At 37.7% G+C, this 16,634-nt stretch overlaps 1 protein-coding gene across 1 annotated transcript in view; it reads left to right on the top strand.

Moving 5' to 3' along the window:
• The window catches only part of TRPC3 (transient receptor potential cation channel, subfamily C, member 3), a gene marked incomplete at its 3' end in the record, with an annotated part of 21,085 nt that extends 4,687 nt beyond the window's left edge, over positions 1-16,398 (top strand). Inside the window, exons 2-4 of the mRNA XM_010008968.1 lie at positions 6,636-6,821; positions 13,474-13,638; positions 16,182-16,398. Coding sequence (XP_010007270.1) covers positions 6,636-6,821; positions 13,474-13,638; positions 16,182-16,398 — 568 coding nt within the window. The remainder of the gene's footprint in view (positions 1-6,635; positions 6,822-13,473; positions 13,639-16,181) is intronic.
• Positions 16,399-16,634: the final 236 nt, after the last annotated feature.

The following is a 16,634-nucleotide window of genomic DNA, read 5'->3' as shown; positions in this document are numbered from 1 at the left end:
AAAAAAAAAAAAAAAAAAGCAACAAAACCCCTTCACTCTTCCATACCAAATTTCAGTCTCTTAAAGCAGCTGATGAGATTCTCTCCTGTCAGGTTTTTAGAGGATTTTTTTGCATGTAGGAAAGATAATAAGAAAGAAAGTAGCGTTGTTGATTAAGTTCTATGTCTTAAGATACAAAACCAGAATTCTGCTTTACTCTGGGCTTCTTTACCAATTTTGATATTTGTAAGGGCATTTATAATCAAACAGAATAACCTGATCTGAAAGTGTTTTCAAAGTGGCTCCAATCTGCTGGTTTGATTCCTTTCTGTGTTGGAAAGGAGAAAGCCTGTTAAGAAAAAATGATGTGGTATTCTACTGACATCTGTCTTGGAGTGGTTAGAGATCTCCAAGGTGTACTGCCTTGTACCTGATAGACTGGCTAGGGAAGCTCAATCTGGAACTGTATCTTGTCTTGCTATCATAAAGCATTCATTACCCTAGTTGGAGAATAATGTTTTCCAGTACCAGTATCACCACAAAATACTTTGCAAAACAAATACTCCCAATTTTTTATGCTTTCTTGTTCTATTTTTAGCAGGCTCTGGCCACTGTGGCTGCTGTGGGTTACTAAAACTAATTTCTATTTACCCACCTCCTTCAGAACTTTAGAACTGTTACTGCACAGTAATGGGCACAGTAATGCAGTGAGAACAGCTGATGGAACTTTCCTTTAGAGTCAGCATTGAAAAAAACAGGACAAGGTATCTAAAAAGCCACATGGTAATCTCTGTATGCCAGTTTTCAGCCAAATACTGTCCTGGATTAAGCAAGCTCAGTTCTCCCAGTGGAAGTTGCACTAGCTGGTATCGTACCAGAATTTGGTCCATCATAGCAAGGGATCAAAAAGATCATAGTCCTTCTTTATATAGGTTAAATCCCTGTTCCCAGTTTTGCTCAAAACTATTGAAACCAGTGGAAGATGTGGACGTGTATCTAAAAGTGGCGTCTGTCACTGTTCCAAGTAAATTTGCATAGTGTTATCTCAGCTGAACTAACAAAGAATGTTCAAGCTTGATCTACGTTTAGGTCCAACTTTTAGAAGGACAGGGCCCACATCCATAATCTCTAGTGCAATTATGTGCTTGATTTGCATATACAGTTCCTGCAGTTACATACACAAACCGACTATCTACGTGATCTTAAATTGGCCATTTAATACGTAATACTCAACAGAAATCTATTATTACATATAATGTGTGTGGGCCAGTTATGCAGCTGTGCTTAGTCAAAAACTGCAGTGCTTACAGCATTGTGGCTATAATATAATAGGAAACAAATATGCACACATTTTGATTGACTGCATGTAATTGTTCAGTATAAATTTTCTTTGGAATAGTGAAAATCTTATGGGTGAAATTGGCTAAAGATTTGGTGTCCAAATGCTTCATTCTTTGCACACAGATTGATATGTTCTTCATAAAAATTCTAGATGAGCTTACAAGGTAATATTTAATACTAAGAGTGAGAACAGAATATGCATAGTTGGGCAGGCTGAGACCCAACTGTTGTTGTGTGCCAAAGTAATCTGAATCTGCTTGTGAGACACAGTTCTGCAGTTCCAGTCACCATCAGTTGTCCATTATGTACTGGTGTCAGTTATGGTATCTGTGAGATGCAGAATCCAGGCTGATATTTTTGATGCTACAAAAAAAGTCTGTGTAACCTTTATTTTTTTTATATTTTTTTTTGAGACATAATATAAGATCATACTGGTGGTCAAAACAGCTGAGTTAGGTTGTGAATGAATTGCAGAAGCATGTTTTTTTATAAGGAAGCAGAGTCCCTGTGTTAAAACAGGCAAAGAACCCCACAGTATAAGCAGGTCTATTGATGCCTTGCTCTGCTAGGTGTTAGAAGCAGGGCTTCTCAAACATGGGTAACTCCGCACAGGGAGGTCTGGTAGCCTTGTTTAGGATATGGCAAAGATGAGTGATGTGGTGGCTTTATTTTTATCTTCTCAAGAGTAAAGAGAGGTGTTGTGGATGACTGAGACCGCAGATTATATTCACACAACACCTAGAGGTGGAAGATTTTTTTAAGAATTATGTCCCACGTTTACAATGTGGGTAGTGTTTGTCTGTTTAATTCTGTAAAGCAATCAAGTAGACTGAGATAAATTTGATTTGCTAATAACATATGTAAAGACCTGGAGAGGGAAATCCAACAAGTTTTCCTAGTGTAAGATTCAAAGCCAGAGTCTGATGTTAGCAATGTACATACTAGTTTTCAGTTCTCATAACAGCACTTGTAAGTAATGTAACCAGTATTTAATCTTTAAATTTGACAGAATAAAGCTTAATCCATCATATCTTTACTCTTATGTGTTGATAAGCATACCTTTTATAAGCTAGTGGTCTATCCAGCTATCAAGATAACATGTAGCACTGTTGATTTTCTGTTAGAAATGTGTCTACCTCTTGTGTAGTGAGCGAGGAATCCATGCAAAGAATTCTGTCCTTCAGGAGCTGGCAGGGCTATTCAGAGAGTGGATGTGTGTATTTTTAGGGAGGCCAGTTAATATAGTGCTTGCTGCGAGGGCAAGAACTTTGTATCCTCTGCCAGGATCAGTCAGGAGCTCCAATACGCTTGTGGGGATGAGTGTTCTCAGGAGAGAACAGCAAAATGAAGCAATCTGTAGTCTGTTGAAATAGCAGTCTTCCTGTGATACTGCAATCGCAATTTGTCCCCCTTTTGCCAAAGTAAGTTTGTTTGACACCACTTTGACATTTGTAGGCAATATTTCACAAATGTTACTGCCAATAAAAATGTATTATTTTTCTTGGTTTGTACTGATTGAGAAAATTATCTTAATTGTTTTAAGCTGTGTGTGTGACAGTAGCTGAAACTTGACTGTTTATGTTGCATGAACCTGATGCTAGGCTTTACTTATGTACTTGCCTGTGAGAGAGACTTGGACTTTGACATTTGTAGGCAATATTTCACAAATTGTTTACAGTTTAAACACAAGGAAACATATTTTCCTGACTTTTTTTATTGGAAGTAACTATTGTTATTTCCAAACTATTAGAAGTCTGCCATTTGTCCTTCTCTTTCTTCATAGGTAGCAAAGGAATGATAAAGGACCTTGTCAGTGAAGCCGCTCCTCGTAACTGGACAGCCTATATTAATTGAATAATACAAAACCATCTAAATTAAATGTATTAAACCTTAATGAGATGTCACTTTTGAGCATAGGATAGATAGAAATAATACTAAAACAAAGATGATTATTTTTTTGTAAAGTTACAAGTGTGTCTGCAGATTCAAGTGAGAATGAATGTAGTTTCTCTTTTAGCTGTATAGTGCTTCCTCTAAAGTCAGTGAAGTTAGCATATCCTCCCATGTGTGTGAAGAGGGGTTTTACACCTATTTTATAAGTGTAAGATTGATTACCATTTTTATTCCTGCTGTACTAATATTATGCTGTGTCTGATGATTATTGTGGATTTTATGTAACCATCTTGGTAAATGCCTTTCTTTAGTTGTAGTGAAAAGTGTAAGCAATTCTTGTTGGAAATTGGAAATTTGACAGAAGTCACTCGAGTTGCTAAAGGTACATGGTAATTCTGTTGTGAAAACAATATAAACAGTGTTAAGAATATAGGTAAACTGAAGGCAAGGTATTATTTTTTGCTTTACTGGAGTTGTCTTTTTAGTCTCTGTCTTCACTGAAGATAATTCCCATCTTTTAATTTGCCTTACCTCTTTGTGTTTTCTTTATGTCCTTTACCTGTCTGACTTACAGCAGTTTATACTTATTATTCTTGGCCTCTATGATGAAACTTTCTTTGAACTGTCAATGAAGACTCTTCTCCTTTTCTCTTTTTCAAGATTGCTGTAATGGCCACTGTTCCAGAGTCTTCCTCTGCAAGGTTTTTATCTTTGTAGGATCTGGTGTCTGATCACTTTGACACTGAAAAGCCTCTGCATTCACACCTCCATGCTTATAAGTACATTTTACTCCCTTGCCTAGCTTCCTTTTTAAAAAAGTCTTAAAACTTAGTCATGCATATGCCTGCTTATCCTTTCACTGAGTTTAATCACACATCCCAGTATTATTTTTATAATTGGCTCTTCTGTTCACCTTGGTTACAAAAAACAAATCTAAAATAACCTTACATCCTGCTGATTCACTGATGAGTGAATTAATTTGACATCTCTGACCAAAGGAAATAACAGGATCCTGTTTAGGTCTCTGATTAGGACTGGTTGTTTCCATGTCTGTATCTGGGATGTTAGTCTTCCAAAAGACTGCAGTTCCTGGTAGTATTTATTTGTCTCCAGTAGTGTTTCATTTTTATTCATATTTGAACCTGACCTATGGGGTTGATAGCTGATCCCTGCAGTTATCCTACGCAGCCTCTTTTGCCATGTTTTCCCAAAATAATGTGCTGTCAGTAGCTTTACATTATTTTCTCTATCCTGTTTTATAGATTCTAATTTTAAAATTTAAGAGAACTAGCAATGCAAGGAGGAAAAAGTTAGTTAGGCAAGGGGGAAAAAGTAAAAGCTTCAGGAAAAAAAACCTGAGATTAAATGAGAAAATTAGAACAGCAGAAGCAGTAAGGAAGCATTTTTTAGAAGGCAGGAACCACAAAGGAAAAATTTGTACCCCAAAAAAGTAATTTTTAAAAAGGCAGTGTCTGAAAATTAACAATAAACACAAAAATAGACAAAAGACTTAGACTGGCTCTTTGATGGCGTAGAGGGGGGGAAAATAAAAAGAAAAAAGCTGTGGAGTAATTGAAAACAAAAGCTTTCAGAAGACTGAAACATTGGATAAAACAAGGTAAAATTGGCAGGTTCAGTCAATTTTCCTCCTCCAACTATAGCTTGTGAGGAAATCAGAGACTGCATCTTAGATAAAGAAGTCCTAGAAATCTGTCTGGGAGGAAGTGGACATATGAATGAAGATCAAGGTTTCTACTGAAGTAGGTATCAGCTAAGAACTTCTAGGTCATGTCACAGTGGTGGTGGAAGACATATACAGGCATGAACAAAAGTGCAAGCACAGATTCACACATGCATGCTATACAGAGTTATCTTAAAATTTTGAAATGTAGCCACAAATGTTTTGTCAGAAGAGAAGGGAGAACAGATAGATGGAAATCTTTGCAATATACAAGTGGCTGAGAAGTTTAAAGGTAACACCTAAAAATTAACATAGTGTTGCTCATAGGGAGACAGCAAGTAGAGTAAGGATGTAGAGTGAAATTCATAAGCTGCATGCCAGGCATAAGCTAGGAACGGAACAAAATGCAGTGTGACTGCACCCTGGGTGCTGGAGTTTAACAGCTGCACAGAAAAGGTCACAGCACATGGGCAGACCTTGAGACACGTTCCCAAAGTGAATGAAAACCTGAAGATCTGAAGGAGACCGAGGAATGATAAAAAGAGGAAGGACCAGAAAAAAAATAGGGTTTTTTTTCTATGTCATACACTAAGGCTTTACACTTATAGTCAACAATGTACAAGTTTGGAAATGACCAGTGGTGCTGTGCAATAATGGAAGTAGGGAGGGAGAAAAAGAAGGTAGTGCTTTACTACAAGATTATGTTCTGAAAAGAATGTGAAGAGAAAGGAGGAGGATGTTTTTAATAACAGAAAGCAACTGTTGGCTTTATATACTTTCAGAAGGTAATGCAGACAGAGCTGTTGACTCCAGCAGTAATGGAAGGGAAGGTTCATGGAGTGAGAACAAACAAAATGGAGATTAAAGAAGTAAGCGACTTTTGGACAAGGTGACGTTTGTTACAGACAGGGAAGTGAAAGAGAAGGAGAGGAAGGGAAAGGTGGACAGAGCTCTTAAATAGAAGGACTGAGGTTTTCAGAAATGTCTCGCTGTAGTTCAGCTGTGTCATCAGTGATAAGGTCATCTCTTACAGAATGACTCATGACCCTACTGTCTTTGAACTGGCTTTGAAAAAGCTCGTTTCTGTGTTGCCTATACAGGAAATTGGGAGTATTTTGTCCACAACACTAGTGTCCAAGTTCATGACACAGTTATCCTATGCAATTACTTTGTAGCCCATTGTACACATTGTTGGGTGTGAAGCAGATCCAAGGGTAAGTGGGAAGTGGGAGGATGTAGAAAAAAAGAGGTAGAAATTAAACCGGTAAGCATTATCCTGAAGAGTAAGCAGCCATTTTCCATTTTAGCAGCAAAGAAAGAGCAGAAATAGGTTTGTAGCCTGAGAGGCAACCCTGTAAGAACTACTTCATTAATTGTCTGCAAAGTTTTTGTGAAGGTGGTATTTAAAGAATTCTGGTCCTGGGTGTTTGTGCAGTTCTTATTTGTGCATTCAACTTGCCCTTGCTGCCTGTCGGGGTGATTTTCAACATGGTATTACGCAGTGGTCCTGCCCTGCTAAACAGGTGTCATCATCTTCTGTTCAAGTGGCCTCCATGTGTCAGAGAAGAAACAATTCCACCAGGCAAAAAATGTTGTGTTGTCTGATAGACTTCTAAGTTGACTTAGTGTGTTAAAGTTAAATCCTAATAATTTTTAGCAATTTGTACAGGTTCTTTTTTCCTTGCCTTTGACTCTTAAGTATGTTTGTCATGGGCTATTTTCTCTAACCCTTCTGTTTCAGAATGACTATCGCAAGCTGTCTATGCAGTGCAAGGATTTTGTGGTTGGTGTTCTTGATCTCTGCCGAGACTCGGAAGAGGTGGAGGCCATTCTGAATGGGGATTTGAACTCTGAGCCAGTTGAGGCACAGAGACACAGAGCATCACTGAGCCGTGTGAAGTTGGCCATTAAATATGAAGTCAAAAAGGTAACTCCTCATAGCCGGTGCATTCAGACACTGTAATAGGCATGTGATGTCATCTCATTGCTCCATAGCCAAAAGCAGAGATTTCAGTGGAGCCAGATTTTCGCTCAGCGAAAGGATGTGACTTCCTGCCAGACTGTGTGATAATATCTGATCCAAAGAGAAAGCTGCATTGGTGAAAGTGTTGGTTTCAACTAATGAAAAGAACTGGTTTGTTCATTATTTCTTTTTATTACCTTTGCTTTCTATCTTGAGTAACTTGATCGGGCAAGTAAATTTTGGGAATTAAGTCTTGCAGCTTTCTGCTTGCTAGTGTTCCTGTCAACAGATAGATCTTTTTGTAAAAAGAGGTCTTCCTTTTACTTCCTTTTACTGCTTTGAAAAAGGAAAAGAGAACATCTAACCTGTCAGTAAGTATATTATTTTTTAATTTATTTTAAATATGACAGTAAATCAATTAACCTGCAACCATGTGGTTGCAGTGAGAAATTCTACATGATTTACTGTGTGTCTTCCTCTAAAAAATATTTTAAAATTCAGTCCTGAAAAAGTACAGGATACATTTATGGCTAGTTAATCAGTTCATTTCAGGCCTTTTTTCTGTCCACCTATTTTTATCGGTGTTTTGTAAAATGCAATGTGTTTTTAGTCGGTGGCTCTCTCAAAGTCATTTTTAAGAAACAGTTAAAGAGCAAATGCAAGTTACATGTTGGAAAAAGGAGCTGTCTCTCACACATCTGAGATTATGCATATCTTCTTATTGAAGCAGTTTTCAATGTAAAGTTATGTTCTTGTTTTCAAGATCCCACTGCCCTAGCACAGAAAGTAGTTAATACTGTGTCCTACTGTGAAGGCACTCAAGAAATACAGCAGTGCCTATGTATTATTTAAAGGTACTAATTTACATGGTCAGCATCCTTTGCATTCTTAACAGCCATTATGGTTTCATCATCTCTGCAAGAAGTCTGGTGTCTTTCAGAGTAAATAACACTGTATTCTGTGGCCACCTGTTGAGCCAATCTGCCATACAAAATGAATTGTAAGCAGCCTGCCAGAACAACTGGGAAATGTTTGTGTTTATTATGTTCACAAAATACAGTTGACAGAAACTGTAAGCTCAGATCTCAAACTGCAAGTAATTTTTCTAATATAACATTGGTCTACAGCAGACAAATGCATATTAACTACCAAAATTCAAGTTAAGTTTCATATTAATGTTACCAAACCTTTGCTGAAGCTTATGTCTCAGCTTTCTTGCTGAAGACTGTGGTTTTCTTTCAGGAGGTTGCTGTCACTGATTTAATGTATTGCTGAGCAAAGCGCCACGAAACTCTGTTAAGAATAACAAAAACCTACGTAGTGCCAAAAAAGACAGTTCCATGTAGCAAACTTGTTCTCCTGTCTTGCAAGAGATAAGTTATTTGTAGATGAACTCAAGGTTTTCACTCCAATTTGTGATAAGTACAGTTCAGAACCTACAAGATGGATTATCTTGGTGGGAGGAAATAAATAGATGGTACGGAGTTGTTACCATATTCATCCATGTGCAGTTCCCTGTAAGTGGCCATTACAGAGAATGTGACAGGGATTGAGCCAGGAAGTGTCTCTGTCATGGTGGTCTTTTGATGCTGGGTTTGGCTCCATTACACGTGTGGCAGATTATAGTGATATTCTGACTGTAGAACAGATACAGGTGTGAGATGATATCCACATGGAATGCTTTCAACCCTGTAACTGTAGGAAGAAGACAAGAATGTGGGTTGACATTTCTTGGCTTTCAATATTTCTAGGTGTACTTCTGGGTCAGCTACCTTAAGGTCTGTTTGCTGTTGCAAGACAGTTTAGCCAAACAGAACTGTGGGCCCATGAAATGGTTAATGAGCTGCATACCCTTTTCAGAGAGAGGAGACAGGGTAAAAGCATATGACAGGTGAGCAATGTGCTCAGAAGTTTGCTGGTAGGGAAATGGAGTTTTTAATTCTATTAGTAATGAAACTTTTGGACTTAATACCTGAGGCAGTGCATTAAACTGTAGTCCATCTTGTAAACAGGATAGGATTTTGAAGCTAAGGCTCAGATTGAATCTGAAGGCCTCACAGTGAAGGGCTAGGAGAATTTAAAAAAATGAAGAAAAACTAGTTAGAACAAGTAGTCTTGCTCTGCATGCTGAACTGCTGTTGCAGTAGTGCTTTTAGTATTGTATCTTAGTCCTTAAATTGCTAACAAAATTTTAGAGAAGCTGCTGACACTGGGCCAAATTCTTGATGAGATGAAAATCAGAGTGGCATTTCCATGTGAAATCAGTAAGAGTTGGAGTAAAGTCACAGGATTTAGTTTTCAAACATTGATGTTTTGAATTGATAGATAAGAAAGAAGATTCAAAATTACTGTGTGTGTTGTGTGTTTGTACATCAGAGTGTGCCAGGATCTGTTCCTACAATGTCTAAGCTCAGTCATTAGGGTGTTAGGAATAAATAACATTATAATCACTCTTACTCATACAGAAAAATATTTACATACTGATTATTTGATTCATGGTCATAAAGCTGAATGTATCAGAAGTGTTACAGTCAATCGTGCCCAGAAAAGCAGCTAAATTAAAATCAGGGGGTTTTTTTAGTGACCAGATACAGTCCTTATGCATCTTTGTTGTTGTTCACTGGGGTTTAGATTGGATCCCAAAACATAAGATCAACACGCAATGAAAAGTAAAAAAGTGCATGGGAAGTAGGATGAGGGAAAATAAACGCAGAAGTAAATAAGGTTGTAAGATGATATGATTGCTAAGTAAAATATGATGTGAACATACTGTCCTTAGGGGACATTAAACAGGGGGAAGACAGATGCAGAGGGAGAGGGGAAAGAAGATGTTACAGTTGCTGACAATAAAAACAACAAAATCGTAAATTCAGATATTTCAGCAAAGCTGGAAAGAAGTATGAATTCCAGAGCTTTTATGGATGGAAGAAGTGATACGAGTTGCTCTGAGGCTTGTGCAGTTGCCAACATTTAAGTAAGTTGCTAAGATCTTCTTAGGAGCCCTAAGACTTAGTGCCAGAGAAGAACTTGACATAATCATTGGCATCTTCTTCACTCACTCTTCCCTTTTCTGGGGAAAATTATAGCACAGGTACATCTCCTCTTAATGTCAGATCAAAATGTTGATAGACCAGGGGAAATAAACCAGCACACAGCTCTGGATGAGATGCAAGAGTGCCTGTGGGCTGATTTATAGCCCCAGGTGAGCTCCCTTGAAGCTCCTTTGCTCTTTCTTCCCATTCCCTCTGGTAACAGGAGGAATGATGTGGGTATTTCTTCTCTCTCCTCTTCCCTCCAGTTTTAAGCCTGCTTTTTAAAAACGTCTCTGTAATTTGAAATAATTATTTACTTTCCTGTCATTGGCCAGTTAATCTGCTATGGGATTTGTTCCTTGATGGCCTGAGTTGAGAATGAAATTTATCTTAGCAAAGTATGAGACCAGGGCATACATCAGAATGCAGAAACACAAAAAAACAGTGTCTTATTTTTGTTTTTATTTTCTTTTTTTTTTCCAAATAAGCCAGGCTGGCAGTTTTTTGTGGTGCACAAGCTTCAATAGCGATAGCCTGATAAATAGAATACAAATACAGTTAAAGTTTACCTTGCTTTGTTAAAAGACCTTTAAAATATTTTTATTTCTGTTGGCCATTCTATTATAGGTACAAACTGCATTAATGTGTGATCTAACAGGTTAATGAATCACACACCAAAATACTTTGGGACGTTGATTTTAGAGCAAAGTAGATTAAAATATGAAGATTGCTTCCCTGTTAAAAGTTCATGGAACAGCTTCAGATTACTCCTCTTGAGAGTTTTAAGGTTCCCTGTTTCCATTGCCAATGACTTAATTTGATTTTTTTAAGAAGTCTTCCCTGTTGTACTACTGGATGTACTTCTTAATGAGATTTGGAATATAAATGGAGTTTTGCAGGCAAGACCTGGCAAACAACAGTGCAGATGGTACATTATGATCTCAACAGAGTACAAAGAATAATAAACTGGATCCAAGGTTTACAGTATTTTTTTTAGTTGCTTTTTTTTTCAAGTATAAGCAACTCAGATCAAATAGCACTCTTAATCCGACAGGGATTATCAGTTATCAGAATTATTTTCAAATCCTTTTTGTGACACTACCTAGCATTCTTCACTCTGATTTACTAGTTAGTGTCCACCAATGTGACAAGTGTGTTACCAGATTTCTTCAAACTGCTGTGATAACTAGACTACTTACCTGATGTCCCACATGCTCATGTGGTTTTGCAGTTTCATAGAACATGTTATAATAGTAACAGTGATAATGATGAGCATGGTCACGTTTTACAAATGGACTTCACCAGAAATTTAAATATAATGGGCAAAGAACATGGGGAGCTAAAGAATTTTTCCCTCCTATCCCCTTACATTTCTTCAATAGCAGCACCCAAGGTGGGCCTCACACTCCTCCTGGTTATGTGACATGATCCTGATGGAGTGGCTGCCCAGTCTCCTCTGTCCTCACTGCTTCATCCTAAAGGCATACAGCAGTGCTTTAAAAATAGAGCAATTTCTGTTCACCCTTCAACAAACTCAACCAGAAGTGATTTTTAGTAAAATAAAACCTAAAGTGTATCTAAACAAATGTTGGCAGCAGCTTGTTTTATTGTTCCATAATTCATTTGAGAATCGTTCCCTTTCCCTCTGAATATACTGAAATCTTACTGAAACTAAGAAAATAACATTTGCATGTATTTGCTGCATAAGATAAAGATGAAAGTTGACTGTTTGATTTTATTTTGTACTGGGCACTAGATCCATAATATCTTCCAGTTTAGTATTTTAAAATTTCAGTCTCTGCTCCCTTTCAGTTTTGGGACACTTAATGAAACTTACAGAAAAGGCTTAGGAGAGCAAGTCTGTTTTGTAATAACTATCTGAGGAGAAATTGAGCATTAATCCTAAGCCTATTTTTCCAGTTGTCTGATCATTTCTTCATGACTAGATCACAAGAAATTCACTTGATGTTTGTCAGGTTCCCCGCACACACACACCTATTATAAAGCAATTGGTTACAAAAGTCTTTGTTGTCTTAGCTCTGCTCGGTTAAGGTCAGCTAAAATTTTACCATTGTCTTCAGTGCACATCAGGCTTAGGTTGAAAGAGAGTAAGTATATTTGAAAACCATCTTTCACGGGCTCATGTCTGGGTACAAGAAAACTAAGTACTAAAGTTTGGATGGAGCATTCCAGAAAATGGCCTGGCATTAACTGAATAGAAATTTGGTGGTAGCTGTGTATGCTTAGACTACTGGCAATCAGGACTTGTTTAAATGCCTGAATATTATCTTATAAAACTAAGTGCTTAAATTTGAAAATGTGAGCTTTTGGTCATTTTATCAGAGACTATATTTATTTGTAGACGTCTGTTCTTTTGGTTTCCTCTGTTCTGATTGATACATTTTAGTCCTATTGCTGTAGAAAAAAATGAGCAAATGTTTAGTAATGCTAACTGTAAACTCATCAGCAAAGATAAAAGGAACATCTCATGAAAGAATTAATTAAAAATAAAATTATCTTGCTCAGAATCACAGAAATATTTTTAAGTAAGTTGTACACCTCAGATCTTATTTGTGTTGTTAAGCTGTTAACAACTCGTTAAAACACAAAGAATAACATAAGGCTGTACAGTAATAACAATGTGTACATTCAGAGTCCTTTAAAATCTTAAAATAGTGAAAAAGGAAAAGTCGTATTTGAAAACTGTCGACTTGGAGGATTTAATATTTTTCATCTGAGATAGTATCAAAGGTATGAACTTAGAGAAAATACAATCTATCACAGAGTTGTTAGAGCATCATCAAACCATAAGGTCATTTTTCATCTTGTACACAAAATTGAATTTCCTTATATTACTGATTGCTAGATTTTATTTTCCACAAAACATAAAAATCTATTTGTAGTAAGTAGCTTCTGATTATTTTTCAAATCCCAAGTACATCTAAGTAGAAGTGATAGCTAACACCATTGCTGATGGTAAGAAAGAGTATCTTAATAGTCATTTCTGTGTGTTCTGGTGAGGTTTAAGATTCTGTGCTGTACTTAATTTATTTGTTCTCTCAGGAAGTTTTAGACTGAAAAAGCATAGATGGTTAAGGAGGTTTTTGGAGTCTTTGTCAAAGAACCAAATTCAATGGCAATGATGTTCGAGGAGGTCTGTGAAGAGCATGTGCAGGAAGGGAAGAGGCTCATGGTGGATTATGGTCAGACCAGCATTTTCAGTCTCTGCAGAGATTCTGTGGGTGCCTTGAATCAGCTTGATCTGCAGAGATATTTTTGGAAGTTAGGACTGAGTTTCAACTCTGACAGGATCCCGTCAGGTGTGTGAAGCTGGTCTAATAATGCATTAAAGTCTTTTGTCAGGAAAGGCTGTCCATGTGTGCAACTTTGTCCTCAAAGTGCTGCTTTAATTCAGCTCAGGGGTTTCTTCTTTATTAACCTTTATTTTAAAGGAAAGGAGTGAAAATGTGGTTCTTAAGGTCTAAATTAACACCAGATATTTGAGGTGATTATGATAATGTATGTAGCAGTTATATAACTCTTTTTATAATTCGTAATATGTCTTGGTTTTCTTTTCTTTACAGTTTGTGGCCCATCCAAACTGTCAGCAACAGCTACTGACTATCTGGTATGAAAACCTCTCAGGATTACGGGAGCAGACCATAGCTATCAAGTGTCTGGTTGTGCTGGTTGTGGCATTGGGCCTTCCATTTCTAGCCATTGGTTACTGGATTGCACCATGTAGCAGGGTACTGAATTTTATCAATTATCTATCTTGTACTATTCTGGGAGCTGTTTTTCAATTTCTAGCATCCAGCATGCTATGTTGTACCTCTTAATTCTGCTTCCAAATTTTAACTAATTAATGATAACTTTAGTTCTCTCTAAAGATTCTGTTTGTTTTATTTGTGCTGTAAAGAGGACCAGGTGAAGCCTGAAAATACATTTTTGTGAAGTTTAAAGAAAGGAGAAAACCCTTCTCTGAGAGTTTTAGGGGTTTTTTTTTCATTTCCATAGATGGTGCTCACCTCACAATCTTTGCTACGTAATTGTATTTGTATTAATAACATGGATTTTTTTGAAAATTGCCACTCACATTCTGTCTTAGGTCTCCTCTGATGGCATCTTAACATCTGATGCTGTTCCCATATAAACCATTAATTAGGAGAACATCTGTTGACTTCACTGATGCAGAACTTAAGTAAAATATTTGTTATTCTTGCCCTAGGAGGTCTGGTTACCAGGTGAATCACTGAGCAGAAATTAAATCAAACGGAGTGTTCCAACCATGCAGTTGGGTATATTGGTAAAAGAGCCCAATTGTAAACTGTAGCTCTTCAAAATTATATGAAAATGTAAGGGTGCTTCCAGCTTTCCTGATGATCTCACAATGAAAATAACAGCAGTTTCTTTGAAATCCTTATAGCATGTGAATTGTCTGCAAAACAATTCACAAAAAAAATTATTGGTCTACAAGAAAAAGAGTCTACCAAAAAAAAGCGCATGTATGATACATCTGGTAAATCAGAAAAAGGAAGATTTCTCTGTTACATTAACTCTTTTAAAATTTTAAGTAAATTTACTCGTGCTGAGTGTGGTCTTTAAGTATTGCTTCCTTAATGATTGTACAGCAAAGAGATGAGTTTCATATTTTGCTTTTGCAGTTCACCTCAAAAAGGATAAGATTTTGCTAATCTGTATTTTTCAAGGGAATCTAGTGTTTTCTCTGGGTTAAATATTTATTGATTACATCTTTATCAAAATAATAGAATTGTTACTTTGTTTTAGAATATTGTTTAATATTGGTTATGTATGTTATAGTTTATTCTATTAGAAATGTACTTTAGTATTAATGAAGGCTGGGCATTATGTGTGGATTTTATTGTCCTGTTGTACTGAAGGAGACAGGAGACCTTTGGCTTCAGAAGGTGCACAGCAGCTAAGACAAAGTCTGACAAGCATTTACCTTGTCACACCTTGTGCAGAGACAGGACAAACATTGTCCTGCTCAGGCTACAGAAAATAGATGTATTCCAAAGGTACTGCTCCTCCCAAAGGGAAGTAGGCTGGGAAGGACAAGTAAGCTACATGAGCATTCTCCCCCGTGAGGTCTTCAAAAAAGGTAATTTGGGAATCTCAGAGCCATCTTTGTGCTTGAGCCAACTGCAGCCTGACTGATACCTGCATGTTTTGAGTGCAGGGCAGAGAGTTGGAGCAGCACAGACCACACAAGACCTTCACTGCCTACGAAAGGATTCTGGCAGTACTGCCCTCATGGGAGTGGGCCTGTAGTTTGGTACTTTGGACATTGGCTTGCAGGATAAAGCTGGTACTGGTGGAACCACAGACTCTTCTATATAGGGAGAAACAGCAACAGGCCCATTGCTCTTCCTGGTGTGGTCTTCTGGAGGGAGCTTTTGCTGCAGATGTGAATGAAATCAGCTACATTTCTTTAAAAGTAGTAATGTTTTTTTATCTTATCCTTCTTAGAATCATAGTATCATCCTGGTTGGAAAGGACCTTGAAGATCATCAAGTCCAACCATTCTTAGTCCATTGTGATGGAACAGTCACTATTTTTAGTAGATGCAGGTTATTTATTTGGCACTTAGAGCTCTGAACCTATTTTCTGAAGATGGAATACTGTAGCCAGGAATGAGATGAGTCTGTAATTTTTCCTAAAGCTATGGTCATAGACAAGCTGATAGTACACTTTTGGTGCTACAAGCTACACTTTTTGGTAGGGAAACCATTTTGCTACTTGGAGATTTTAAGTATGTATTTATTTTCCATGTGCTTGCTTCCAGCCCCTATTGCTATCTGTGGGCAATAGATCAAGCTCTTTCTGGTCACAGCCATTGTATGTTTGTAATTCTTTGGGCTGTTTAGTGGAATCATGGGATTATCAAGTTGGAAGGCACCCCTAGAGATCATCTAGTGCAACTCCCCCACTAAAGCAGGATCCCCTAGAGCACATTACTCACGACTGCATCCAGGTGGGTCCTGTTCCAGTGCTTTGTCTTCTTCAGTGTAGTTTTTCCTCCCCTCAAACATTGCCATCTAGAGCTTATGGAATAACATGACAGTAGGACAACATACCCCTTAAGCCTGTCTTTGGGAGACTTTTGTCTGAAATGGTAAAGCATCACAGTTCAGTGCACTTGGAAGATTATCCTTTAAAAATGAGGTTTCAGAGTGTCTGGAGCTCTGAGTGCCCATTTGTGCTTCTGGAATGCCTGATGAGTTTGTCTTCCTGAGAACACTAAGTGACTGCTTTCATTCTGCCATTGCAGCTTGGAAGAATTCTTCGAAGCCCATTTATGAAGTTTGTGGCACATGCAGCATCCTTCATTATTTTCCTAGGCCTGCTGGTGTTCAATGCATCGGACAGATTTGAAGGCATAACAACACTACCCAATGTCACTGTTACTGATTACCCTAAGCAGATCTTTAGGGTGAAGACTACACAGTTCACCTGGACAGAAATGCTGATCATGGTATGGGTACTGGGTAGGTATATTGCCCCTTCATCTCTATGTCATCTGTTTTCCTGCAGATACAGATTCTAAAAGAAAGGAGAGAAGCCCAGGTCCCAGACCTTTGCTCCAGCTGCTCTGAAGTGAGGTTAGAAGAAACCCTTAGTGCATTAGAACTGGTGAGAGCATCAGAGCATCTCCGTGCTGCCCCCTCTTGCAGCATGGGGTCAAATTTTGTTTGCTGATTTGCACGGTTTGGTAATTCTGCCA

This window comes from Chaetura pelagica, unplaced genomic scaffold, assembly GCF_000747805.2.
Source record: "Chaetura pelagica isolate M959 unplaced genomic scaffold, ChaPel_1.0 scaffold221, whole genome shotgun sequence".
Lineage (NCBI taxonomy): Eukaryota > Metazoa > Chordata > Aves > Apodiformes > Apodidae > Chaetura > Chaetura pelagica.
The sequence above is the reverse complement of the archived record's forward strand: the minus strand, read 5'-3'. Positions and strand labels throughout refer to the sequence as shown.